Source organism: Leopardus geoffroyi, chromosome C1 (assembly GCF_018350155.1).
Source record: "Leopardus geoffroyi isolate Oge1 chromosome C1, O.geoffroyi_Oge1_pat1.0, whole genome shotgun sequence".
Lineage (NCBI taxonomy): Eukaryota > Metazoa > Chordata > Mammalia > Carnivora > Felidae > Leopardus > Leopardus geoffroyi.
Window position 1 is genome coordinate 169,715,314 of NC_059328.1, and position 27,157 is coordinate 169,742,470.

The 27,157-nt window shown below is 40.2% G+C and overlaps 1 protein-coding gene across 4 annotated transcripts in view; it reads right to left on the bottom strand.

Annotated features, from left to right (window-relative positions):
- The window catches only part of CERKL (ceramide kinase like), a 108,445-nt gene extending 89,817 nt beyond the window's left edge, over positions 1-18,628 (bottom strand). Inside the window, exon 1 of one of the 4 annotated variants that reach the window (XM_045480402.1) lies at positions 17,778-18,628. In XM_045480402.1, coding sequence (XP_045336358.1) covers positions 17,778-18,015 — 238 coding nt within the window. In that variant the 5' untranslated portion in view covers positions 18,016-18,628. The remainder of the gene's footprint in view (positions 1-17,777) is intronic. The other 3 variants (XM_045480404.1, XM_045480401.1, XM_045480400.1) reach the window with 3 other exon arrangements.
- Between the last annotated feature and the right edge of the window lie 8,529 nt (positions 18,629-27,157).

Consider the following 27,157-nt stretch of genomic DNA (forward strand, 5'->3'; position numbering starts at 1 on the left):
GTTATGGAAACACGCAGGCTGTGCTGCTGAGGAGGAAAATCTTCACACACTGACTGGAAAGAAATGCTAGACATGAGGGCAAACCAGCCCTGAAATGTGCCATTTTCCCAATTCACCACTTCAGCTTTTCAAGAGATGTGAAAAATATGTCATAGCAACAGTTTACAGGTGAAGGAGCTGCTAAAAATTTGAGACTAGGTGATAGCATATCTAAATGATCATCAGTAACAGCAAAATACATGCCCGTCACCTAAGATACACAAGATCCATAGCATAATTATTTCAGAATTTCCTAAGTCTGCCTTTAAGGTTTCATTTGTGTTCAAAATCTTTTTGTGGGGGGAAAAAAAGTAAACAACTCTCCATTCAGATGATCTTGGTGCTAAATGGGTATTTAAACCACAACTATTGACAAATTCTTATTTAAAAAAGATTCAGACCAGGGTGCCTGGGTGGCTCAGTTGGTTAAGCATCCCACTCTTGATTTCTGCTTAGGTCATGATCTCACAGTTCGTGGGTTCAAACCCTGCATCTTTGCTGACACTGCGGAGCCTGCTTCAGATTCTCTCTCTTTTCCTCTCTCTGTCCCTCCCCCACTCCCTCTCTCCCAAATTAAACAAACCTAAACTAAAAAGTTTCAGACCAAAACCCAACACCATCAACTTCTCAAGTTTTTGTAAGGACCTCTACAACTCTATAGGTGTATATTTAAGAAACATTTGATACAGTGGTTCTCCAAATGACTTTCACACAATTCTAGATCTTCCATGACAGGACCTAAGTAGCTCTGTTTTGCTTTATCTATTGGGGGGAAGGGAGAGTGGGTGCTTTAAGATGCCCTTGGGATGAAGACACCAAAATTACAGAAACCACTGTGTTAGTATGGTTATTGGTACAACCAACTATGGATCTTACAGTGCCTAATTCGTTTCACAGAGTTACTTGGGTGCTGGAAGGTTAGAGATCAATTTATTTATTTAAAATGGTCTATTTTTAGTGGGCATTTAAAAAAAGGGGCAGTAACCTTACAGAGACATGGTCAAAAACCAGTATTATTAGGATTTGGAATCCTGGAAATCTTTCCCAAAGAGCTGTAATAATTAAAAAAAAAAAAAAAAAGAAAGAAAGAAAGAAGAAGGAAGAAAGAAAAAAAAATTGAGGGCTTTTTCCGCTCTTTAAAGGGATAGATGAGCTAAAGTTTACACAAGTTCATTTTCCTTTTAATGTATTTTAGAATTACATTATTTTTCCAATGCATGGATGCTGTTACCACCTACACAAGATTATTATAATCTATCCCAGGTAATTACTGCTGAGATCAGCAATTTAATGCCCTTTGTTTGCCAAATTTTTGTTTTCCCAAGAACCAATTCCACTCTATAAAGATGTGTTTCCAGGATACATATAATTATGCTGGGTGTAACATCTGTCGCTTTGCATGTTCAGAGCCTTACCAAACCAAAGGGACACGCTTGTATGTCAACCTTAGGGAGAACGATTCAAGTATTAAAAGCTTAAATACACAGAATTTTTTTAAGCAGTATTTATCAAAAGTAAAAGCTATTTCTAATTTAAATATTTCCAAATCGAATTAACTCATTTCAGTCCTTGGATTTTAATACAGCTATATCATTTTTTATTATTTAATAATGAGTTATCTTTATTATGATTTCATATAGAAATCTTAGTTGAATTTTCTACTTCAGTTATCTGTCAGAAGCAGACCATCGAACAATTAACAACAAAAGCAACCTATAATCAAGGACAGAAGAAAAAATAATGCTGGTGACCTCTTTTCTCTATTTCACCCTTTAATAGCACAGTGGATTTAGATAACAGGACAGTGTTGCACTTTCAAATGTAGGTCAGTATTTTGATTACACCACAAACGTGAATTGTTCAAACTTGAAGAAAGCAGGGCAATAATGATCCAAATCACTTCTCTGCATAGCCTTTTAAGGTTGCCTAACCATCGGATAATCCTGAGAATTTTTCAATATGTAAGATATTTATTGGCAAGATGTTCCAGATAGATAGAGATGGTGAACATTGATTTCAGTACCAAATCTGAAATGAACCCTTAATGGGAGAAAAACAAATCAGACACCATCATCTCTCACCAAACATTTGTAATCACAGACCAAAAATTCAAGTTATAAGTTCAGCACATTTTCAGAAAAGTTTAGTAGGTCAAGCGAACTCCTGACTCTGTCTGTGGTACTCAAATGTATTTCACTATCTTTTAAGAGCTGCTATTATAGAACCAAAAGCTTACTATTTGGGCTGCATTTAGACTGATTAGATTGTCCAATTTCATAGAGATTTAGAGTTGAGGAAACCTACTTTAAAAGAAATAACCCATATTTCCAAACCATTTTAATATGATTGATGCTCCTAACAATTATTACTTCTTAGTGTTATAAACAATGTAAAAGTAACCATGCATTAACCATTATATTAAAATTCAAAAAGAAAAAAATACCTCTTACTGTTAACAGGAATTTGGAAGAGGCGGTAAAATGACTTTCAGGGTTGGAAAAGATTTAGCTAAACGAGTAAATCCACCTGTCATGGACTGAATTGTATCCCCCAACTCCAAAATTCAGATGTTGAAGCCCTAACCCCCAATGTGACTCTATTTGAAGACAGAGCTTTCAATGAGTAATTAAGGTTAACTTAGGTCATAAGGGTGGTACCCTAACCTGACAGGACAGGTATCCTTATGAGAAGAGGAAGAAACCAGGCTCTCTTTTTCCCCATGTGCACACAGAAGGCAGGCCACATGAGGGCACAGGAAGAACAAATGAAAACCTAAGGAAGGATATAGGTCTGCCAGGGTTGCCATAACAAAACGCCGCATGCTGGTGACCTTTCGTCTTATCACCATATCAAGCGAAAGATGACAGAGAAACTGATCAAATGTCTTTTTTTCCTTCTAAAAGCTTTACTTGCCTCGTTTACCATTAGTTAGAACACCAGACTTACACAGAGAAGACACTATTTTAGGTGAGAATTCATCAAAATAGCAAGCGCTACAATCTGGCCCAGAGAAGGCAGGTGAAGTTAAGTGAGAAATGTGTGTAAGCTTTGAAAGTATCATTTACATTCCTCTCTCATGTCGCCTCTCTATAGCATTAAATAGAAAATCTTTCCAAAGTCCTTGATATCTTTGCTCCCACCAGAACTAGAACCAGTGCCTATTTGAGTTTCCAAACCCAGGGGGTGCTGAGCACCGCTATGCCGGGGAAACTGGGGTCAAGACTGACCCAGAATTAAATGGAGAGACAGGGCAGTCTGAAAAGGTCCACCAGAGCCCAGAAATGATCAACTAGAAAAATGACCCTTCGTCTGCCTTCACACTTCACTCTCCTCTGCTGCCCCTAACACAGCCTCTTCCCGAGAGCTCAAATGTGGATTTAAGGGGCTGAAGGGACAGCTTTAAGAAAGTCCCATATGGAGGAATACTTTGCCGCAAGCAAAATACTCCCCCTTCTTACACCACTCATCCTAGTGTTTGTCCTCCCCCAGGCTCCCACATGATTTAAGAGTCTTAGAAAAGGGCTCTGGAGTATGCAGACAAAAAAAAGAGAAGAGGCAGGGGAACAGAGCTTTTTCTGTGAATTTTTCTCAAGTTACAACTGCTGGACATCTTGCTTTTCCCCTGTATCACTTGAAATCTTAACCATTTTTAACCTAAACCATCTTCAGATATTAAAATACCATCTGAAATAAGAAATATGTAATACTAAATTTGGTATTTTAAGGGCAGGGTTAAAGAAAGTTATGCAAATAAGGAGTTTATTTGAATAATTTATTGCAAAGAGCAACACATCATCTTTCACAAGTGTTTCCACAGCCTCTATTGTTCTTAACCAGTTTCTGGATCTTTCCCCTTCCCAAACATAAAATAAGTTCCTCACCTTAAATTATTTTCTATTTTTTACATGATTTTCTAGATTATCCATAAACCTTGAGAGGTGTTAATAAAATTCAGTGGCTACAAGAACTATTTAATCTAGAAATATGTATTATCCTAAGACGCCATTAGATTTATTCTCATATATAGGGATCGGGGAAACAAATGAAAGAAATCCAATTATTTAAGACAGTAATCCTTTAACACTGGGATTTTGTTTTAATTACGAAGAGTGTGTCTTATTAAAAACAAAACAAAGCTTTGTCCTTCAAGGGAGAAACCCCATGTTTCTCTAGTGAACATGCATACAAGATTTCCTAAAGAATGCATCAACAAATTTTTGCTATTTTTCCATTTCCCATGATATAATGGGACTTCTTAAAAAGAGCATCAAGTAAATAGTTATGGGCCCACCTGCTCATGATGTCATGCCAGGCACCATAAAATGTTCTTGGAAATATGCTTAATTCTGCTTCCCCTCTTCCACCCCACCATGATCATACAGACAAAATTCCCTGCACTAAAAACTAATAACAAAAAGCGTAGACAGTAAGTAAAGTAAAACCACTAAACAGTCTCTATACTTCAAATACAACGCCAGATATACCCAACATCTGAAAACCATGAACATCCCCTATCCCTGTGGTTCCTCCAATGTCTCACATAGGGTAGGGGGGACAGAGGCATGGAAACTAGTAAATGGCCTGCTCTGTAAGAGGCAAGAAAAGTCACTGGGGACTTCACTTAGATGGTCCAATACCCATCCTACCCAGAGGTAAACTAAACCATAATTTGGGGGAATTATACTCCCCTTTGGGTCCAGGCCACTAGCTCACTTAAATGGTTGAGCCTTGGGCCCAGAAGGCTGAGGGGAATCCCTCTTTCTCAAGGGACATTGAGGCCCCTGCCTCTCCTATTTCAGGCCTAAAAGAAAGCTGCTTAGGCACTCAACATAGCCTCGCTTGGTATTACCACTGAAAGTAAAGCTTTCAGTAACCCTTTCACCCATCACAGAACCAAGTTTTGGCATAAAAAGCACACAGACATCACCAAGGCCAAAGATGAGCCACAGCAGGGCCAGCACCTCAGGTAACTGGCAAGGACCTCCACTCAGTTTCAGCCAAGGGATGGCAAACAGGGGACAGAAGGTTGTCCTAATGACATAAGTCACCCAAGGGACAAAGAGAGCCTAAAAGCAGCAAGGGTGACTGAATGAGCACAGAGATGTAAATGAGGACATGTTTAGAGTCTAAAGGAGTCCAACAGCTGATGCATGGAAGAGGAGAAAATAAAAGTAAGCTGTTCTAGTTATTATTTGAACATAGACATCAACTATGGTTAAGACTATTACCTCATATATATTTACTCTGTTGGGTTTAGATTTGGTGTAAAATGTCTAGGTAAGAAAATTTTATACACAGCGTCATCTAATAAAATAAAGGGAATTGGAAAAAAATTCTGTTTATAGGTTTTCCACTGGAAAACATGAACCAATATTGCTATTCAGAGACAGTTCTTTCATTTTGATGTTTTAAGTACCATAAATATACAGCCGTATTGCTTTCTTTGAATCAATAGCTAGGTCTTGGGGAAAAAAAGTAGAATCAACAAAGAGGAAGCAGAAAAGAAAATTCCAGATAATGGAAATGTGTGATCTTTGCTTTCTGGTCAGGGTCATACCAAAGTAAAAGAAGGGATCCCACCTATAATAGAATCAATAGCTCATATTCTCTACAAGTTTTTCCAGTATCCTAAAGCAAAGATTTCACAACGTCATAGAAAATTTTCTTTTCCTTTGCCTGCCCCTTCTAAACCCATCGAAGATACTGAGAAAGATTAGCAGTGAGCACAGGATATGAATTAATGATATGCCACAACTAGTACACATTTTTATAAAACTCAGAGTAATTTCAGAACCATTAGAAAGCAATTTTGGACGTAAAATTTTGGATCCTAAAGGATCCACTAAAAGGGCTCTCTTCTATTTTAAAGTATCAATGACAAAAAAGTTAAAACAGCAACCATGAAAAGATATTTTTAAAATAACGTGCATGGGCGACTTCAGTTTCTTTCTGAATTATGCCATGAATGTCATTAATTAATATCAACAGCATAAGAAACCAGACAGCCTACTATAATGAAATACTGTATAGTCACATTAAAAAGTGACTGACAGGTCAAATTCTAAAAAAGAAACAGTAGATACCACCACAAAACTAGCAGATGTTTCTTGAGGTCATTTGTACAAAAACATAAGCATATGTTAAAGAAATCTGACACTATCATGGAATCAGTTGGTGTCTAAAATAATAGCAGCTCCTTATGGCAATATGGTAATATCCGTATCAAATGCACAACACATTATGTTGCAACAGTATGTGCAGACAAAAGAGCATCAGTGGCAGCAATAATGACCAGTGCTTTCATTAAGGTGAAAAAATAAAATTAGTGGGTTATATCCAGGGCATGCTATTGTTTAATGGTAAACTGAACATGACAGACAGTAGGTTGAATTTTCAGAGTTCGCATTTAACTGATTTTATTGAGACTCTTATCAAGGCAGAATATTAACCAAATAAGAACCCTAAAGGTTTTATAAGAGCCTCTAAGATGGGTTTTCTGATTTCTTCAGGCTACCAAGAATAATGGTGAAGACAGCTCTTATTTTCAAACCTAATGATAATACTTGATAAGTCTGGGACATGAACAGGAATTCTTCAGTTCAAAATCAATGCATTCAACCTGGTGTCCTATACTCTGTATTTAAGCAATTGGTAACTGCTAGGTCACGACTGTAATGTAAAACTGCAAATAATTTATTAAGTGTATTATCAACCTCAACCTCAGAAGTCTGAGACCTTCTATGGTATTTCTTTGGAACTAGTCCTATCGCCCCAAAGTATACAATGCACACAACTGATGCTAATTGTTATAGACTAAAGATCTTTCAATAGTCAAAGCCAAAAGGCATTGCATAACTTTTTACACTAACTGTTGGGACTCATGTTATACTATAGCAAAGTTACATTTGAAAAGGCTCTTAGAATTTCAATGACATAGTTTGCATCTAATGCTTCTGCATGGAAGAATGAATTTGGCATACACCTAACAAAGTGTTCAAGTATCAAGAAAATTGGAGTAATATTAGGCTCACCCATAAGATGTTTCCATGGCATGAAGCCCTGTGACAGAGTAGGCTTAGTCCTGTAAAACATCCAAGTAACCTGGAAAATGATAGATTTGTCTCCAATGCAAAAGCTAGAATACCACGATATTTTTCCCCAAATGTGAAAAATGCTAATTCTAAGAAATGGAAATATGATTTTTAGAGAAAACTTTATTTCTACTTCTAAAATAAGAGATTATCGATCAAATCCCAAGACAAAAGTCTATATTTTTTTAGTATACCCTGAGTATTTAAATAAATTATCTAAAGTAACTTGGTTATGGATGGGATTTTAAAAATGCATTATATCTGAGATTTTAACTATAATAAGCATCTACCTATAGAATGAAAACAACAAAACATACACTGTCTTCCTTTACACTTTCAATACATGAAAACATGGCTAAAACATAAGGAAACCAATATACGCTAACAGTTGTTCAGTTTTATTGATCTTATTCCTCCTGTACAGATGGACATAGAAAGTACTTTGAATTATGTGTAACATTCAGTACACTTAAAAGTCTAACATAGAATATTTGTACTAGACAAAAAACTGATCTTACGAAATGAATTTCAGAGTTTAAAATGATAAAGAAGTTCTTTTCTACATATAAAAATTGATGTGTTCATTTTTTTCATTTCAGTAATACCTAAATATTATGGCTGCATAAAGATCATAACCTTATTTCCAATATTTAATGAACAATGTTTTCCAAAAATACCTTTAAATTTTAAGTAGCCTCAACTGAATAAGAAACAGGACACAAGAGACATCCCAAGGCTCACGAAAAACACAGACCTTAGGCTTGAGAGAGTTCAACGTACAGTCCCTTCAGGAGCCATTTCTCCAGCTTATGCATTCAATTTTAAGCTTTCAATTTCCTTTATGTTTGGACATTTTGCTAGTCACCAGCATAGTTGATACATGGTACAATACACGTCAAGTAAGATACTTTCTCATTTTGCTGATCTGAGAATTTTAGCAGTGTTCAGTATCCATTCCATCATTCAGGTTAAAAATCTCGGCATCACCATAGTTTCCTCCCCTTCCCTCAAGTTCCACATCCTCCAAATTCTCTGACAATATCTCTTCACTTAGCCTCACATTTCCATTCTCCCTGCCACATACACACTATTCCTGGATCTTCTGGTATACTAGTCACTGAAATAGGCTCTCCAGTGTACTGCCCATTTAAAATCCATCCTGGTTCCATGATGGTCTTCTCGAAACCCAAACTCACTTAAAGAACAAAAACCTTCAGATTTTGCTACCCCTTACTCAACCCTTAGGTTTAGAAACCAACTTCCTAGCCTGTTATTCAGGGCCTTATACAAACCACTGACTTATCACCAAGCACTGTCATCTCTTCCATTAACACTCTCTTCACAGACTATGGTCTTATTTTCCAAATGGGTCAAAGCATGCTCTCCTGATATTCCCCCTGCCAAAAAAGTTATCATTTTCCTAGAACGGTTTCCTTACTCTTTTGTGTTGCCAATCCCTAGCCATGCTTCAAGGCCCATATTCAAGTTTAACCTCACATTCCTCTGTACCTTTACCTGACCTCTTCCTCCGCCTCCCAACAAAATGATTTTCTCCTTTAGTTACATTTCCATGTATGTGTATAATGCCCTATAATATCTCAATTGCACATAAAATAGATCATCAGTAATTTTGCTGGTAAATTTTCCTGCAGATTATGAACACTTGGAAGCAAAAACTATGTCGAATTGATTATAGCATCTCTGAAACCTATCAGAAAACTCAGCACATAGTAGGTGCTCCCTAACTGGGGAAGAAAGAAGCTAAAAGTATGAATGATTTAATGAGAAAAACATAAATTAAAACTATGCTGAGATACCCTTTCTCATCAGATAGGTTTTTTAGAAGTTTCACAATATACTCTTTAGAAGAAACTTCACAGAAACAGGTGCCCTGATACAACAATGATACAAAGGCAAAATAGTACGATTCTTATGAGGTAATTTGGAAATACTGAGCAAGGTATACAGGCAGGCATGGAGTGCATGGAAGATCTTTGCATGTTCTACTCAACTTTGCTGTGAACCTAAAACGTAACTCTAAAAAATAAAATCTAATAAAAATTACATATGCATTTATTCTTTTAGTCAACAATCCCACTTCTAGGAATCTATTCCAAAAATATACTGAAAAAAAATCAAATGGACACATAAGGTTTTTCATTACACCACTATTTTCCATAGCAAAAAAAGGCTAGAAACAACCCAATCTTTCCATAAACTATAGTACACAATAGATTTTTGTGCAGATATAAAAGGAAACATAGACTCTCACCCTAGAGTGATATGCCAGATATACTGTTAATTTAAAGTAAGATGGAAAAAAAATATGGTATGCTACGATGCATTTAAGGAAGTGGGGTAGGAGTCGGGTAAGGAGAATATATACACATATGCATATAAGTATATACATATACACGATTGCTTATATTTACAAAAGAACAACCCCCAAATTTGAAAAGACAAATAAGCTTACCTGTAATAGGAAGGAAGAAAAGGGTAGAAAGGACCCAGATAAAAAGTTATATTTCCCAGAATATAGTTTGTTTAGTAAGTTTGAGTCTGGAACCCTATAAATAGTTTATATAATTACAAAATAAAACTGAATTTTAAAGAAGTAATGCCAAAAATCAAAAACAAACGTAAATAGACAATTCTGCATACTGGGTTGAGGATATAACATCACAGATAGGGAGGACTGTAAGCGTCTTTAAAACACAGTAATTTGGAACACCTGGGTGGCTCAGTCGGTTAAGTGTCCAACTTCGGCTCAGGTCAAGATCTCACAGTTCGTGGGTTCGAGCCCTGCATTGGCCTCTATGCTGACAGCTCAGAGCTTGGAGCCTGCTTCACATTCCATGTCTCCCTCTGTCTCTGCCCCTCCCCTGCTTGTACTCTGTATCTCTCAAAAATAAATAAAACATTAAAAACATTTTTTTAAAACCCCAGTAATTTGACTACACACAGCACATACCCTGGTATGTACTCTATACACAACAATAAAAAATTACAGAATGACTTTCAGAAGTTGTACTGTTAATGGTAGCATTGGTGTTGTTATTCTGTGATTTACACATGTTACAAGATAAAGCAAATGAGCAATGATATGGTTGGCAATGATACTGTTGCACTTAGAAATCAAGATTTTAAGGATAGCAGAAAGGAGACAAAGTAAACACCTTTTAGTCCTGAATTTAAACTGAAAGTATCAGCATAATTCCATGATGTATTTTCTTTTTGGAAGAAAAATACATACTTCCTTGCTGTTTCTGAAAGAACTGGAAAACGGAAAATATTAGCAATGAGCACAACTGGAGCTCAACTTGTGGTCTCTAAATACCCCTACTCAAAGGAACTAAGCTTCCTTTTAATGATCAGGTTGATGCTATGTCTGGGGCATGACATGTAGATTAGCCTGGAATATCCTGCCATTCAAGAAAGCAAGAAAGCTATCAGAGACAGCCAAGGGAATGTCAAAAAAACTTAGAAGTCAACTTGGAGGGGTTCCCATTCATCCAAAATGCCAGAAATTAGGACAATTTGAGAATCAGTAAGAACTGGCATTCTGCAAATTGAAGCCTATTTAATACATTTGAATACCTGAGTTCATAACGATGACAGTAAACCTCACTGGTCACTGCGGCTGCCGTCCTGTCCCTTTGAGGAAGAACTTTCCTTTCTGCTGCAAAGAGTGCAGTTAGCTAACAGCCAGCCTCCAGCTGTTGGTCCCTTCAAGGCTTCTCCTAAGCTTTGTTGCTGAGGTCACACTGTTCCCAGGACTAAACACAGCTGAGGTTTGGCTATTTATGCTCAAGGCAGGACTCTTAATGGGCAGTCTTTTCCCCCAAAATCTCACCATAGGTAAGCAGAGACCTGACCAGATATGCATCATGGGCCAAGGCTCTCCCTGCCCCTGGCTGCCTTATCCTCCTTTTATAGGTCTCAGAGTCACAAGGGTATCCCTCCCAATCTGTCTCCCCCTACCTTTTATCTTTCCCAGACATTTGCCCCCAATAGACATCTCCTATTCCTACAGGAGAGACAGAGAGAGACAGAGCGTAAGCAGGGGAGGGGCAGAGAGACAGGGAGACACAGAATCCAAAGCAGGCTCCAAGCAGTCAGCACAAAGCCTGACATGGGGCTCAAACTCACAAACTGGGAGATCATGACCTGAGCTGAAGTCAGACACTTAATCTACTGAGCCACCCAGCTGTATCCCTAGTCTTTTAAACAACGATGGTCCGTTCTCCCAAATTGCAGAGAGCACAAAAATGCCTAGTCGAGGCAATACTATCCTCCTGAGTACCCAAAGTATCTGTCAACCCCTCTACCTACTGCCATGGCTCTTTGATTCTTTAGCTTTACGTTTAGACTTCTGCAAGTCACTTCAGATCTTCCCGCTTCAGACAATCCCATCTGGATTTACCTCTCTGGTTTACTGACCTTGATCCAGCCATTGGACCCTCAATTTTTAAGTCCCTTGGCTTCAGCACAAGTACTGTTCCCCACTCCTAGGAAGGTATTTATGTGCCAATTGTAGCCCCAAAGATCCCATGTAGGGGAGGGCAAAAAGAAGGGGGACATAATCAAGTTTTTCAAAGTACTTGCCTTCAGATAGTGCCACATGGTTAAGGAATAACATTAATATGTGGACTCCTCGGGGGTCAGGGTACACAGGCCAGGGCAGTTATTTTGTATATACTATTTTTATAGTAAGAAAGAGATTAAGTTTGCTGAATTTCAGTTCAAATAATAACTATGAGGAATAATACAACTTTTATAGACAAGACTTCAACTTTACTATCAAATGATTTGCAATAAACAAAGTATTTTTTGTATTCACAAAATACGTGAAAGGACTTTGCCACTTTGACATTTCTGGATTAAGTGGATTTATCCTTAAATAGGTAGCTCAGGTGGTATGACCATATCAATTGTACATTAAGATTTGAAATTTTGCCTTCCTATAAAGATTAAAACCAATACCTAGGAATAAAGGAAATAAACGATTTCAACTCTGCATGCATTAAAGCCAGGGTGTCCAATGTGATCACCACTAGCCATATGCAGCTATCAAATTAAAATTAAATAAAAATTCAGTTATTCAGTCACACTAGCCACAATTCAGGTATAATAGCCACACATGGATGGTGCAATCTGGACAGTTCAGATACAGAACATTCCATCACCACAGAAAATTTAACTCCACGGTCATGCTTTAGAGATACATTCTGCATTTGTTTCTCTGTGTGGACCAATTTACTTTAATGAAAAGCTAATATTTATACAATATAACTACTTAATATTTATATAATAGGTTAACAGACCTTCCAAAGCATTTAAAAACTTCATTAACAGTACATGCAGTTACAGGGTGAGCTTGATTTTTCACACCCATCTTTTAAAAATTCCTTCAAATTTGACAGTGTAGGAACAGATTGTCAATTTTTTTAAAGAAGTATTTTCTTAACATGTACACTGATGAATCAAAGCATCAGGTTTTACTGAGTAATTAATCCTTCAATAATTCACATAACAGGTCATTTTGGGGTTTAACCCCTGCTTCCATTATTTCTGACCACAAGGTCCACCGACAGATGTCTCACTTTGGATGTACACAACAGAAGACTGGGATCTGTTTCACGTACATCTGTTCCCAAACAGCTTAGGCAGATTAATACTTAGAATGTACCCAGCCCTGCTAAGTCCCAAACAACCATTTACTCTTGTTTTTAAATTATTTTCTCATTTTCACATTTTCCCACACTACCTTTCACATTGGTAAGTTTCCAGCAAATCTAAAGCAAATCATTTTAGCTCTCATAAAAGAGACCTTAATTTGTAGCCCAGCTTTCTCAGATTTTCTGGTTACTGCTCTCCTTCAACTCAGCTAAGAGCGGAGTTACAAACAACCCTTTGGAAAAACCTAACATGAAATTGTGCAACCTGCAGTAGAAAGTCCATGAAAAATAGAGATTTTTAAGCCCTAAGATTTGAAACTCTTTGTTTTTAATATTTAAAACATAGTTTTCAGATGCTAACCGGACAAACTGTAAAATCCTTGCCCTGAACTTTGATTAAAAGGTAGAGGAAATGAGGGGCACCTGGGTGGCTCAGTCGGCTAAGCATCCAACTTCAGCTCAGGTCACGATCTCACAGTTCATGGGTTTGAGCCCCGTGTCGGGCTCTGTGCTGACCACTCAGAGCCTAGAGCCTGCTTCAGATTCTGTGTCTCCCTCTCTCTCTCTGCCCCTCCCCTGTTCACATTCTGTCTCTCTCTTGCTCTCTGAAATAAACATTAAAAAACTTTTTTTAAGGTAGAGGAAATGATGTCAAAGCTAAGCTAGTCCTTTTGCCCATAAAAAAAAAAAAAAAAAGTCTGATGACTAGCTTGACCAATAATTTTCTATCAGAAAATGGTTTCTTCCTCTCTCAAGGCAGGCCCTGTGCTGAGATGACCCTCCACCTCTCATCACTATGCCCTGAAGCTGGGGGAAGGGGAGCAAGGGGCCCGTATTTCCCATGTTTCTTCTAATTAGAAGTTCATTAGGGTGGAGAAGCTCCTGCTGGAAAATACAACACCTCCTCCCACACATCACACTGTTGACCCTTGAGCATTCAAACCAGAGACTTACCTACGATGTCCTAACATCTGAAGTCAATAAAAATAGGTATTTTCTTTAAAACGCAACTTGAGAGTTGGTTTTCAATGATTATATACACCTGATCCTTGAACAATGCAAGGGTTAGGGGTGGTGACCCACATACAGTCAAAAGTCCACGTCTACCTCTGGACTCCCCCAAAACTTACTAATAGCCTACTGTTGACCAGAAGCCTTACCCATGATATGGTTAAGACATACTTTGTATGCTAAATGTATTGTATACTGTATTCTTGCAATAAAGCTACAAAAAAAAAAAAAAAGTCAAGAAAATCTTAAAAGATTTGTAGTGCTGTACTGCATCAAAAAAAAAAAAAAAAGAAAAAAAAAGAAAAAAACTTGTGTGTAAGTAGACCTATACAGTTCCAACCCAAGTTGTTCAAGAGTCAACTGTAATATAAATGCCTCATTCTGCAGATGAAAAAGTGGAATTAAATTACTTGCCCAAAGTCAGTTATGGTCCTGTTAGTAGCAGACAAGACCTCATATCCTTTGGTGCCCACTCCTGAAAATGTTCCTACATCACAGACAGGAGAGTACAGACAGCTGGAGCAGGGAGCCTATAAAAGATCCCATCGTGTTTTTCCTATGTCAAGGTGCTATCCATTAGTAAATGGTGAAGTTCCCACTGTGAAATGGCAGACACATTTCTGGGCATTTGACATTCGTGTCACAGAAATTCCTAAATTGATCATTCTTAACTGTACTAAAATTTGAGCTTAATACAGTGTAATCCTACCCATTACTGACTCTCCTCACCCGTAGCTTTTCCTTTATGGGAAAGCATTATCACCCAGTCACACAGTACAGTAAGCAGATCCCGATTTGGGGATGCACAAAAATGCTTCTACCTTCTGCTTCCATCTAACATTTCAAATAGAAGCTTACTACTTGCTAAGCAAACATGCCTAGAAATTTGTCCTTGGCTGAGATTTAGAACAATGCCAACAGGCAATCTGTGATATTTTTGAAAATATTGAACTCGGAATATATTTGATCCAGTAACAGCACAAGTGAAGGGCTATGCTGTGAAATATGCAAAGTTGTCTAATACATCTGCCCATGTCCCCTTTCTGTGTGCCCTTAATTTTTGACACCTTATTCCCCAATTTCAGAGACCGTTGGGGGCTACCCACACTGTGGTACTACCCTTGATCTGCTTTGCCTGGTCTGGGTTCCATGCCCCAGACTTGCCTGACTTTTCTCATGAAGCCTCAAAGAACTCACCTGATCCCTCTATTTCTTCTGGATTCTGTTCCTTTCTAGGTCACAGCTAACTCGGTAATTACTTTATACTCACATGCATAAACTCATGATTTCACAAATGGTCAAATTTTAAGATTCCAATAGGAAGATCATTAAGCAGTTTGTGGTTAACATTTTCTGAACAGGTGATGCCCTTTTGTGTACACATTTTGTATCATAGTGGTGGCATCCTGGTCAATCTATGTCCAGGTCAGTGCTTACCACCTTGCAGCTTAGCACGATGGAACCTTCTGGCCAGGATACCCACAGTGGAGAAGTAGGCCAACATTAGCTTAAGAATGTTTTTATGGAAAGGAATTCCAATACCTTAACAAAAAGGGAGAGGATACTCTTGCAGGTGATGAATAGTCACAAGTAGCTGTGTAGTCAGTAGTACAACGCAGTAGGCAAAAGTAAGGTTCATGAGGCCAGTTAACAAATTCATTCAACAATGGTTTTCGTGTCAGGTACTCTTCCAGGTACCGACAGCAAACAAAACAGGTTCCGAACAGCTTTCCTTTTCCCCATCTAGATCCAGTCCGACAGTTAAACCATCAGCTCTCCTGCTTCTCAGACCCTCAGATTTGGTCTGAATTATACCACTGACTTTCCTGGTTCTCCAGTTTGCAAATGGCATACGGTGGCAGAGCTCAGCCTCCGTAACCCCATGGTAGACCTCCTCAAACATACAGCCAAGCTTCTGTTTCCCCGGGGAACCCCAAGACACACATCATTACAAATCTGTCAAAACCCACAGAATGTACAACACCAAGAGCGAACTGTAACACCAACTATGGTCTCGGGTGATGATGTGTTCACGTAGGTTCATGAATCGTAACAAATGTACCACTCTGATGAGGAATGTGGATAATGGAGGAGGCTGTGCATGTGTAGGGGGCAGAGAACACATGGGAGATCTCTGTACCTTTTGCTCAATGTTGCAGTGAACCTAAAACTGCTCTAAAAAATGAAATCTACTTTTAAAAGCAGCAACTAAGGTACTCTGAGATTCAAAAACTGAGTGGTGTCGCAAATATATCCTATGTATGATCTAATAAAGCCCAGTGATCCCACACCACACCACCCCCACGCTTCCTGGAGCCGCCAGTCATGGGCCCGGGACCAATAGACCCATGGTCTCCCCTACTACATCCTCCTATACCCCGTCCTCCCAAGCATGGTAACCTTGGCACAACTTATCCTCTATTATCTGGACAATCTCATTGGTCTTTCAGCATTCACATCTAAACTAATTCTACATCAGAGATCATTTCATTTAAATATACCTCTTATTCCCTTTTCTTTTCCCCACTTCTTTTACTAGGTAAAACATCTGTTTATAAATACAAGTTCTTACTAAGGTGCTAGGATTCCGTACTTCCAATTTTAAAGGCCTGAAGAGGTTTGCACACTAGGCCTTCGTTAAGAAAAAAGTAATACACCTTGGTGAAAGAAAAGTAAGGGGTTTCGAGCAAAGTTTAAAAAAAACAATCAAAACTTTCAACCTGTATAGTTTTTAAATTCTACTTCCATGAACACAAAGCAAGCCTGCTTTTCCTCCATCACCACTTAATTTACAACAGCATTTCTTTTTCGGTGTCATTATTTGCCTTTTTGTGTCCCAGTACCGCAACACTTATTTATAGGAGCTCTCACTGAGCAAGGTCTCGTTTTAAATTATGTAGTATTTCACCTTCATTGTAGGTTAAGCTGGCTCTTGTAGGCTCACCTAAACTTCATATAACTTAGAAACTTCTAGATCTCCCAAATTCAAACGGACTTAAGAACTTCACGGAATAATTCTACATCCATATCCCTCGGTTTTAACTCAGAGGTTCAATAAAACATTCTACCTTGGTTTTCATGACACCTGAAAACATTTTAATTAAGGTAGAAGGTAATTTTAGTTAAGCCTACTCAGTGCATTGTTAGCTTTTTTTGCACGGGAAACTTTAGAACAGTGGCATGTTTCTATACTTTACTAGAAGTAGTACAGGGCGCCTGGTTTTGCAACGGAAGGCAATGTTTTAAAAATAATTTAAGTTTGTATTTAGCCAGGAGAGACAGTGTCACATCCGAAGGTTTTTTGAGCAATCTTCTCTCGACGAAGACTTGAAATAGTTGTTGTAAATACAGCACTGTAACATTTCCAAATAACTAAAGTCAAGTCAATAAAAGGCGAGGGCGATAAGCAGCATGAGGACTTTAAAGTCAACACTTAAAAAAAAAAAAAAAAAATCACGGGTTTCTACGTAGGTAGAGGGCTTGATCCTAGACAAGGCAAGGAATGTGAGGGATGGAGAAGTCCAGAGAGCCCAAAAGGGAATTAAAGTTTCGGAAGTCAACGAAGTGAGAGTTCGATTCAGAACCCACGTGTAGATGTACTCTGTAAAGTGGTTATACTTTCAGGGGACGGGCAGAGGTTGATGGATTCAAACTCCACCAGTTTGGAGCGAAGGAGAGGACCTTCCCGCAGTTTGGAAAACACCGGCCCTTTGGGGCTCAACTCTTTTTTCGGCCTCCTAGAGCAGAAGCTGTACGTGACTTTGCTCCAGGGAATGCACCCACAGGCGGGGAGCCAGGCGGGCGGGGAGGGTAGCCTGAGGCCCCCGGGGGCGCGAGGAGACAAGACTGCACTCCCCAGTTCGGAAGGAGCGGGCGGGGGCTTCGCGACGCGGCGGGGAGGAGCCTGGGGAGGGCGGAGAGGAGGCGAGGCTGGAGGTTAAGGTGCCGGGACACTCACCCGCGGGGCGCTCGGGTTGGATGGGCCGCCACCTGAGGGCCCGCTCGCTCAGCACCACGTCACAGCTGCTCCTCCCGATCTCGAAAATGCCACGCAGCAGGATCTGCCCGGCCGCCGCCTCCGGCTGCAGCTGGGACGCCCACAGCGCCGAGGGCACCGCGGCCGCCGCCGGGGGCGCTTCCTCCTCCGGGCCGCCCTCCAGGGCGCTCACCCGGCCGCCGCGCCTCCCCCGAGGCATAGCGGAGACGCTAGCTGAGCGGCAGCCTGGGGTCTGGGAAGGCCTTTGGAGGCGGAGGTGGAGGCCGCAGCAGCCTCGGCTCGATCTGCGTCCGGCGCTGCCACAGCAACCGCGCGCAGAGCAGAGACCCAGGAGGGAGGCGGGGCAGGCAGGCGGGGCCGCCCGGACCTAGTCCCGCACCTTGGGCCGCCGGCTTCGGGTCGCTGCCGCTCACCACCAAAGGTCCCCCATTCTGGCAGACGAAGAAGTGGCTCCCTCCGCCTAGCCCTCCCTGTTCAGTAGGATTTAGTGCACTGAGTTTCCCACAGTTCTATAAGCCCTCCCTTCTCAAACTTACCCCCTGGGCATCTTGTTAAAAGGCGGTTTCTTACTGTTGAGGTCTGAGAGGAGGCCCAAAAGGCTGTATTGCTAAGAAGCCCCGGGATGACGGCGACGCCCATGCCACTGGTCCTCGGGACACACTTTGAGTGGCAAGGGCTTCTCGTTTCCCCACCTGCTTCCCAGTGGGCTCCCTCAGAAGGCAGAGGTCATGCTATATAACCGTGCTGGCACACCCCCGGTAGTTAGCTGATCTTATGCACCTGGTGGAGAGAGCTCATTTCCCAAAAGCCCCGAGAGGAAGCCAAAGTCTCTGGTTTACATTCACAGATTCTCACCTGACAAACAGAAGGTGCCTTATCATAATGAGCACTGAGTAATGTTTAGAATTGTTGAATCGTTATATTGTCCTCCTGAAACTAATATATTGGATGATAACTATACTGGAATAGGAAAAAAAACACCTTAATGAATAAAAGGTGCCTTTGTGCTGTCAGTGTTGAGGGTCCTAATTTCCCCGGAAGATTTCTCCTTTGCAAACTCGTCTTTGCCTGGATCTGGCACTCTCTGGAGGGAGATTACAAGCAGCCGGGCTTGTTCTCTGGAAGGCTGTTGCTACAGTGTAGTGTTACCTGCAAATGGAGAGAGCCCTGGGGGGTGGGTTTATCCTTCCCTTTCTTCTGATAGTAGAGATTCATGAAATTAGCTGATAATTTGTTAGCACAGAGTCTGGAGGCATCGGTTCTCAACTGTGGCTGCACGTTGGAGTTGCCTGTAGGGAGTTGAAAAAAAATCCAGAGGCCCAGGCTACACTTGAAGACAATTAAATTGGAATCTCTGGGGATGGGACCCAGACTTCAGGAGTTTTTAAAGCCCTCCAGGTGATTCCAATGTTCAGCTAGGCCTAAGAATCACTGCTCAAAGCAGTGTATTCACAGGGAGCTGACAAATTGTGACAATGAAACAGAGAAACGGAGTTCTCTGGAAGAGGAGCATCGGAGCATCGTGGGAGGTCAGTCAGCAGCCTTTTTAGAAAGTCAGAATAATTGTATCAAGAAAACGTTAGGGGTGAGGGAGGTAAAGAGCCAACTGAGTTTGAAGACTCGTGGATGTAGCTCCAGGGTGCTGGTGCGGAACCAGTGACTTCAGCTACGCAAGCTCCTCTCATTCTCTTCTTGTCCTGCTCACACCGCAAAGCCAGACAGAAGAGCGCATGGCAGCAGGAGTGTCTCAAGGTTCTCTGCTCAAACTTGGATTTCAAACAACCAGGGAGGGAGACTGGAGGCCTAGCCAAATCCCTTTCAGAGCCGAAGCGCCTGTGTGCCAGTTAAGCTGGGACTCTCACCGCTTAATGCTCTGAAAACAAATCCCCAAGCTTCCAAGCGAAGCAGGGAAGAGCCGCTGTTTGATCTGATGGCACAGAGCTGTTTCTTGGAGCAGAAGTGCAGCTGCTGCTGAACCCACGCAGGCTTCAGGTGGCTCAGCTCAGCAGTCACTCCTGGGGAGGCTGGTGCCCTTGCGGAAGGAGTTGCTGCTCTGGAGTCAGCATCTTGTATTCACAGCTGTTGGACCCTCAACACAGAGCTCACTGGCATTTTCAAAGCTCACTGAGAGCCAGGGCAAATAGGCCAAGGCAGTGGCTGCTTCTTAGGACCTTTACAAGTTGCCCTTTCTCCTGCTTCAGTAGGTCAGAGTCAGAAACACTGGCTTTATGTTTCTTGAGGATGAAAGTAATGGCTGTGCTCTGGTCTTTCCCCTTGATGAGCTGTCCCCTCCCAGGGCTCTGAAGGTTGCAGTGCCCATGGTCTCTGTCCTCAGGATTAGCCACACTGGCATCAGCACCATGGCTTCCCATCCTCCTCAGGGCTCCTTGAGAGATGTCACCAGCTCTAATCACTCCCCTGAACTTGAGGCTCTATGTCCAACTGCCTACCTGACATCACCACTTGGCTGTCCAATAACCATCGGAAACATATCTAAAACCAAATCTATGATTTTCCATTATAAACCTATCCTTCCCAGAACTTTCCAAATCTCAGCAAATAGGTTCATCAAAATCCTTGATGTCATTCTTATTTCTTCTCATTGTCTCAGGCCTCCCATCCAATCCACTAGCAGATCCTGTCAATTCCATCTGCAAAAGACACTCCTTTCAGCCTGTTGCTTTCCCAGTCTGTGCCTCTATACCTCTCACCTGGACAACATCAACAACCTCCCAGCTCTTTGCTTTCCCTTTTGCCTATACTGCCTCCTCCAGCTCAGGGTCTATTTTCCACCTGGCAATCACATTGCTTCTTTTTAAAAGTAACAATATCATATCATTTCCTGCTCACAACCTTCTTCTGATCTCCCATCACTCTTGGAACAAACTCAAAATTCTTGGCAAGTGCACAAGACCCTACATAATCTGGGCTCTGGTTACCTTTCTGAGGTCACTTACTCATACCCTCCACCTTGCTCACTCACACAAGCCTCCATACTAGTCCTCGGACACACTGAGACTAGTCCCTTCTCAGGGCATTTGACTTGCCGCTTCCTCTTGCTGGAATGCTTTTCCAGCCAGCCAACCAGATGGCTCCCTCCTTCTGCTGAAAGATCACCATCTCTAAGAGACCACTGCTGACCCTCCTCCGTCATTCACCTTCCCGTAACTGTGTGTATTAGTTTTCTATTGCAGCTGCAACAAATTACCATTAACTCAGTGGCTTAAAACAACACAAATGTTTTATCTGACATTGCCGGGGGTCAGAAATCCAAATTTGGTTTCACTGGACTAAAATCAAGGCATCAACAGGCTTGAGTTCCTCCTGAAGGCTCCAGGGAAGAATTCGTTTCCTTGTCTTTTCCAGCTTCTAGAGGTGGCCTGGATTTCTTGGTTCATGGCCCCTTCTTCCATCTTCAAAGCCAGCAGCCAAGCATCTTCTCTCTGCTTCCATCCTTCCATCTTCTGTTTCTGACTCTGACCTTCTTCCCTCCCTATTATAAGGATCCTTGTGGTTACATCGGACCCATCTGAACAATCATTAACTGCATCTTCAAAGTCCCTTTTGCTGTGGAAGGTAACACATTCACAGGTTGTGGGGACTAGGACATAGATATTTGCAGGCCACCATTCATCTACTATCTCCTGCTTTATTTTCCTTTACATCCCTTATTACCTCTTGCTGTATGTTTACTTATTTGTTTATTGTCTAGATTTCCCATTGAATGAGTTAATGCACTTAGTAACAGTGCTGGAATACAAGAAACAATAAATGTTAAGTGTTATTGTTGCTAGAATAAAAGTTCCTTGATGTCAGAGAATTTATCTTGTTCTTCATTAAATTCTCAAGTACTGGCACAGGGCTTAGCATGTAGTATGTGCTCAAAAAATATCTGAAAGAATGAATGAATTCCTTTAACACTTATTTGTAATACTAGTGTTAAAGTACCTCAATAGTTTTCTCCCTAGTTCTTAAGGATCAGTTGTCCCATAAGTGGTGCATGTATATGATCCACTAATGCATGAACATTGCTCTCTGAAAATTTTCAGGCAGCTTCCTGAACATCGCTTTCCCTGCTTTGGATGAAACTTGGGGATTAGTTTTCAGAGCACTAAACATTAAGAGTCCTAATATAACAGGCACATGGTTGCTGTATGTTTGGAAGATATTTGGCTAGATCTGGAAATACAATCTCCACCCCTGTTGTTTTTTTGTTTTTTTTGTTTTTTTAGAAATTCATGTCTGAGCAAAAGACTTTGAAAAATTCTCTGCTATTAACATTGTTTTCAGGATATCATTAAATATCTGGGCAAATCCAGGAGATTTAGACCTAATGGGACAGCCTCCTGAAGTCAGGGACACCTTAGTTCCACAGATGGAGGCCGGTGAAGTTACAGCCCACTGAGACATCGAGATCTACTGCATTAAGGGCAGGGGCAAAGAATTCTGACGCCTGAGCTTTGGCCAGTGGATAATCTTAGATCACTCCCCTTAATCTCGCACAGTCTCTGTTGGCGTCAAAGTTTGGAGTTTTTGTGAGCAATAATTGAGTACCTGTGTTATCAAATTACCATCAACATCGTCTTTTGCAAACTCCAGTTTACTTTAGAGAACAGTTTTTATTAAGGACTGCTCCATGCAGGTAGAATAAAATACAAACTCCCACCATGGCGTAGGAGACTCCTTATGATCTGACTCCTGCCCACCCACTCAAACCCCATCTCCTATCATTTTTCTTCCATTCTTTCTATACTTGTGTCCAACTACACTGGCCTTCTTTCCATTATTCAATTAAACCAAATTTAGTCCTCATGCGGGGCTTCTGCTGTTGTTATTTATTCTGTGTGGAACAATCTTTATTATGGCATGGCTTTGCATGGTGCCCAGGTCAACTTCGTGTCACCTTCTCAGAGGCTCTTCCCTGGCCAGTTAAAAGTTTACCCCTACTCAACGTTATTTTCCTCATTGTACTTCCCACTATCTGAGTGTATGTCATTGGTTTTTTTGTTCACTTGTTTTCTGTCTGTCTCCCCTTTCCCATCAGATGGGTACCTCAATGACAGCAGTGACCTGGTATGCTTGCTTATGGCTCTATCTCATGCCTAAAGAGTGCCTTGAGAAGAATAAATGCTCAATAAATGTTCATTGAATCCATAAAGGAATAAATTGAGTTCCTGCATTAATTGTTGGTATCACTGAACATACTGTATCTCATGGGTAAGGAAAAAAGAAAAATTCAGGACATATTTAATTTCTCCATATCAACATACATTGTAGGTGAAGTGAGCTTTAATTGTGTCCAGCTCTCAGTAATTTCTTTTTTTTCTTTTCTAATTTTTTAATGTTTTTTTTTTTTTTTTTGAGACAGAGAGAGAGAGAGAGAGAGAGAGACAAAATTCTAAGCAGGCTCTGCACTTTCAGAGCAGAGCCCAACATGGAACTCGAACTCACCAACCACTAGATCATGACCTGAGCTGGAGTCAGGGGCTTAACAGACTGAGCCACCCAGGGGCCCCTCTCAGGTGTTTCTAATGCAAAATGGGAACCTTGCCAAGGGAGCCTCCCTCTCATCCTGAGTGGACATTTTGTCAGAATGTTCCTGCTGTTCTGGCCTCTGCTGCCTAAAAGGTAGAGGGCAAAAGGTCTCTGCAAAAATTACAGAATCAGATTCAAAGTCCAGATCACATAGGTTTTTTGTGCTCCTTGTATTCTGGGAAACTGTGAACTACAAATATAAGTTATCGGCCCCCACACATCAACATACAATGGGGAGAGGTGCAGAGAATAACCACAGTAAATGCTCCCACTGGAAAACCGAGGGTGGGGGTAAGGGTGGGGCAGAAAGCACATCACAATCACTTGTTCAGAGCAATTCTGAGATTCAAGCAGGCATGTGTTTCTAGATCACATGTTCCTTATCTCACGTCCAGCTCTGCTCCCTAGGAGAGGTTCTCTAATTCACTGTTCTCCACAGCTCTTACCTCCAACCTCTGCGATTTTGGTTCTGCCCTTTATACCATTCTTCTTTTTGACAAGAAATTGCCCACGATGACAGCTGAGTCGTTTTTCAGCCTTTTTTTATCCGTAAAAAGTTGGAGGTCAAGAGGCTTCTTTTAATTTTGAAGTGTTAGTCCAAATGTGTATAACTCCTTTAGAAATTTTGTAAGCTTTATGTTGTTCATATATATATGTATATATGATATATGATATTTGTGCATATATATATATAAAAATTCATATTCTATAATATTATACAGGAGCTATTTCCACAAATCTCTTTGATATTAGTCCCTCTATACTTTGGACTCCAAGTCAGAATATCAGGGTATAATTCTTCTAATGTTTTTAGAATTACTTTTTTCTAGGGAAACTGTGTCTTCCAACCATACCTTTGATTGAGGCTTGACCTGAAGACTTATTTAACTAGAAGCAGCCTGAACTTCGTCTTTGATTTGAGGCCACTTCTTGCTCTTCGAATATTTTTTGAGCCAGACTGTCTGTCCTGGGCCTTCTGTAGCTCCTCTGAATTATGCTTGTTTGTCACTTTTTTTTTTTTCAACGTTTATTCATTTTTGGGACAGAGAGAGACAGAGCATGAACGGGGGAGGGGCAGAGAGAGAGGGAGACACAGAATCGGAAACAGGCTCCAGGCTCTGAGCCATCAGCCCAGAGCCTGATGCGGGGCTCGAACTCACGGACCGCGAGATCGTGACCTGGCTGAAGTCGGACGCCTAACCGACTGCGCCACCCAGGCGCCCCTGTTTGTCACTTTTGATAAGACCCTAAAAGAAGCCAAATAACACAATATTCTTCCAAAGAAAAGAAAAGATTAAAAGCAAGATAGCATCCCAGAGTTATATAAACTAAAACTTATGATTAATTGAATACCTTCAGAAGATATCATCAGTAACTGGTATTTTGAGCAATCAAAATAGTCAACTAATGACATGTGTTGCCCTACGCAACTAAGGTTGGAGTGGCTTGAACTCACAAACTATGAGATCATGACCTGAGCTGAGGTCAGTTGCTTAACCGACTGAGCCGCCCAGGTACCCCTATCCTTGGGTTTTAAGCTTACAAGGGGAGTATTGGCTCAGGCCCTAAATAACCTGGAATAGGTAGATAGAACTTTTAGAGGTCATGGCAGTTAAATTCACTTGGACCATATTATTAAAGATATTTTATGTGGGGCACCTGGGTTGCTCAGTTGGTTAAGCGTCCAGCTTCAGCTCAGGTTATGATCTAGCAGTTTGTGGATTGAAGCCCCGCATCAGGCTCTGTGCTGACAGCTCAGAGCCTGGAGCCTGCTTCACATTCTGTGCCTCCTCTTTCTGCCCCTCCCCTGCTTGCAATCGGTCTCTCTCTGTCTCTCAAAAATAAATAAACATTAAAAAAAAGATATTTTATGTAATTTTGCATGTCATAGAATTGTATGTTAAATGTTTGTAAAACAGGGAAAATGTTATATTTTTCTTTTGAGAGGTCCATCTATTAGTATACATGCTGCCCCCACATATAGAATAAATATGGCATTTTTCACATGAAGAATAAATGGCAGTTTGTATTTTTAAATTCTATAAATATAGATATATTTATAAATTCTAGGCTAAGAATTTTAAATAAAATCATCCTTAGATTATTAAGTAGGCCCATTCACACTTCACTAAATCTAGATGTCAGTTTAATAATTCACATGAATAAAAACCGATAAACTTTAACATAATTCAGATGCTTATGAAATAGCTATTATTTGTCAGCTTGTTCAAATATCAAACCTAGTATTAACTGAAATAAGCTAGTAGTTATGTATTGTGTCACTAAAACTTCATGGTAATATTCTCACAAGAATTCAAATGAACTCTCCCATATTTATGCATTTTTAACATGAGTTTATTGTAGACTTTAGCATATGTATTGGCTTCCTAGGATGGCTATACCAAATGACCACAAACTGGGGAGCTTTACAATGACAGAAATGTATTGCTCACAGTTTTGAAGACCAAGGTCCAGAATTAAAGAGTCTGCAGAGTTGGTTCCTTCTTGGGGAGTAAGAGGGAAAATCTGTTTCATGCCGCTCTTCTAGCCCCTGGTGATTGCTGACAATTCTTTCAGATCTTGGTGAATTGATATGTCAGTCCAATCTCTGCCTATATCTCCATTCTCCCTGTGTGTTCTGTCTGCATGTTCCATCCTCTTCTAATAAAGACATCAGTCCTCTTCCTATAACGACCACTTGAATCCAGTACGACCTCATCTTAATTTACATCTTATACATTAGGATGTGTTACTTGGATACTGTTTCCAAATAAGATCACACTCTGAATTTCTGGCTGGACATGAATTTTGGGGAATTGGGATATGGGACTCTCTAACTCAGTACTATATATATGTGTATATGTATATATGTGTATATATGTATGTATATATATATATGTATATACATAACAAATGCATGTTTGTGTATATATACATGTTTATGTATATATATATATAACAAATGCATGCATATTTTATATATATGTGTGTTTTTTTCTTGGAAATATATTTTAAGATAAGTGTGTTATTGTTAATTAGGCAAAAATGAAACCTTGGGAAGCAAAAGATCTCTTTCCTCAATATTTTTAACATGCTAGCCAGAGTAAAGGAAACATTAAAATAGAGTTTCTATAACCAAAAATCTCATGTTGGAATTTAAAAGAATATAATAAGCAGCCTTGCCTCTATTAACTAGGAAATTCTTCCAGTAAAGAAACATTTTGATAAATAACCCTACTTATCTTCTAGTTATAATTTGCATGCATTTGTTACTATTGTTTGCTGTGTATTTAATCATCGTCTGGAGTAAAGCTGATTCAGTTACCTAACAATGACAAGTGATGTTAGCCCAACTCTCCTTTTTAAAATGCTTTATTACCCTCTCTAGTCTTGGATGTGAACATTTCTTGGTCACATACCTGCAACCTACCACAGATTATAAATTTATAATGCCCTACTATGAGGAGACTAGCCCTACCATTGTTAGTGACACCAGCGGTAAGGAATTAACAGTCTCTTAAGCATTGTAATACCCCTTCATTGAAGTCACTGAAAGTGGGGATGATCTTCTAACTGACACATCATTTAGAAAGAACACTAAAGAAATCATAGTGATGTGCTAGGTTTACACAGTGAACATTTTGAAGTAGAAATTATAGGTTAGGTAATTCAGCAGCATTTACCTCAACCAGGAACACACACTGTGTATTAATACGAAGATGTGTATTAATACAATGATTATAAAGAACATTAGCTGTCCTTTCATTTTCAGTGATTTTAAACAAAATCACCTCCCAAGAATACTG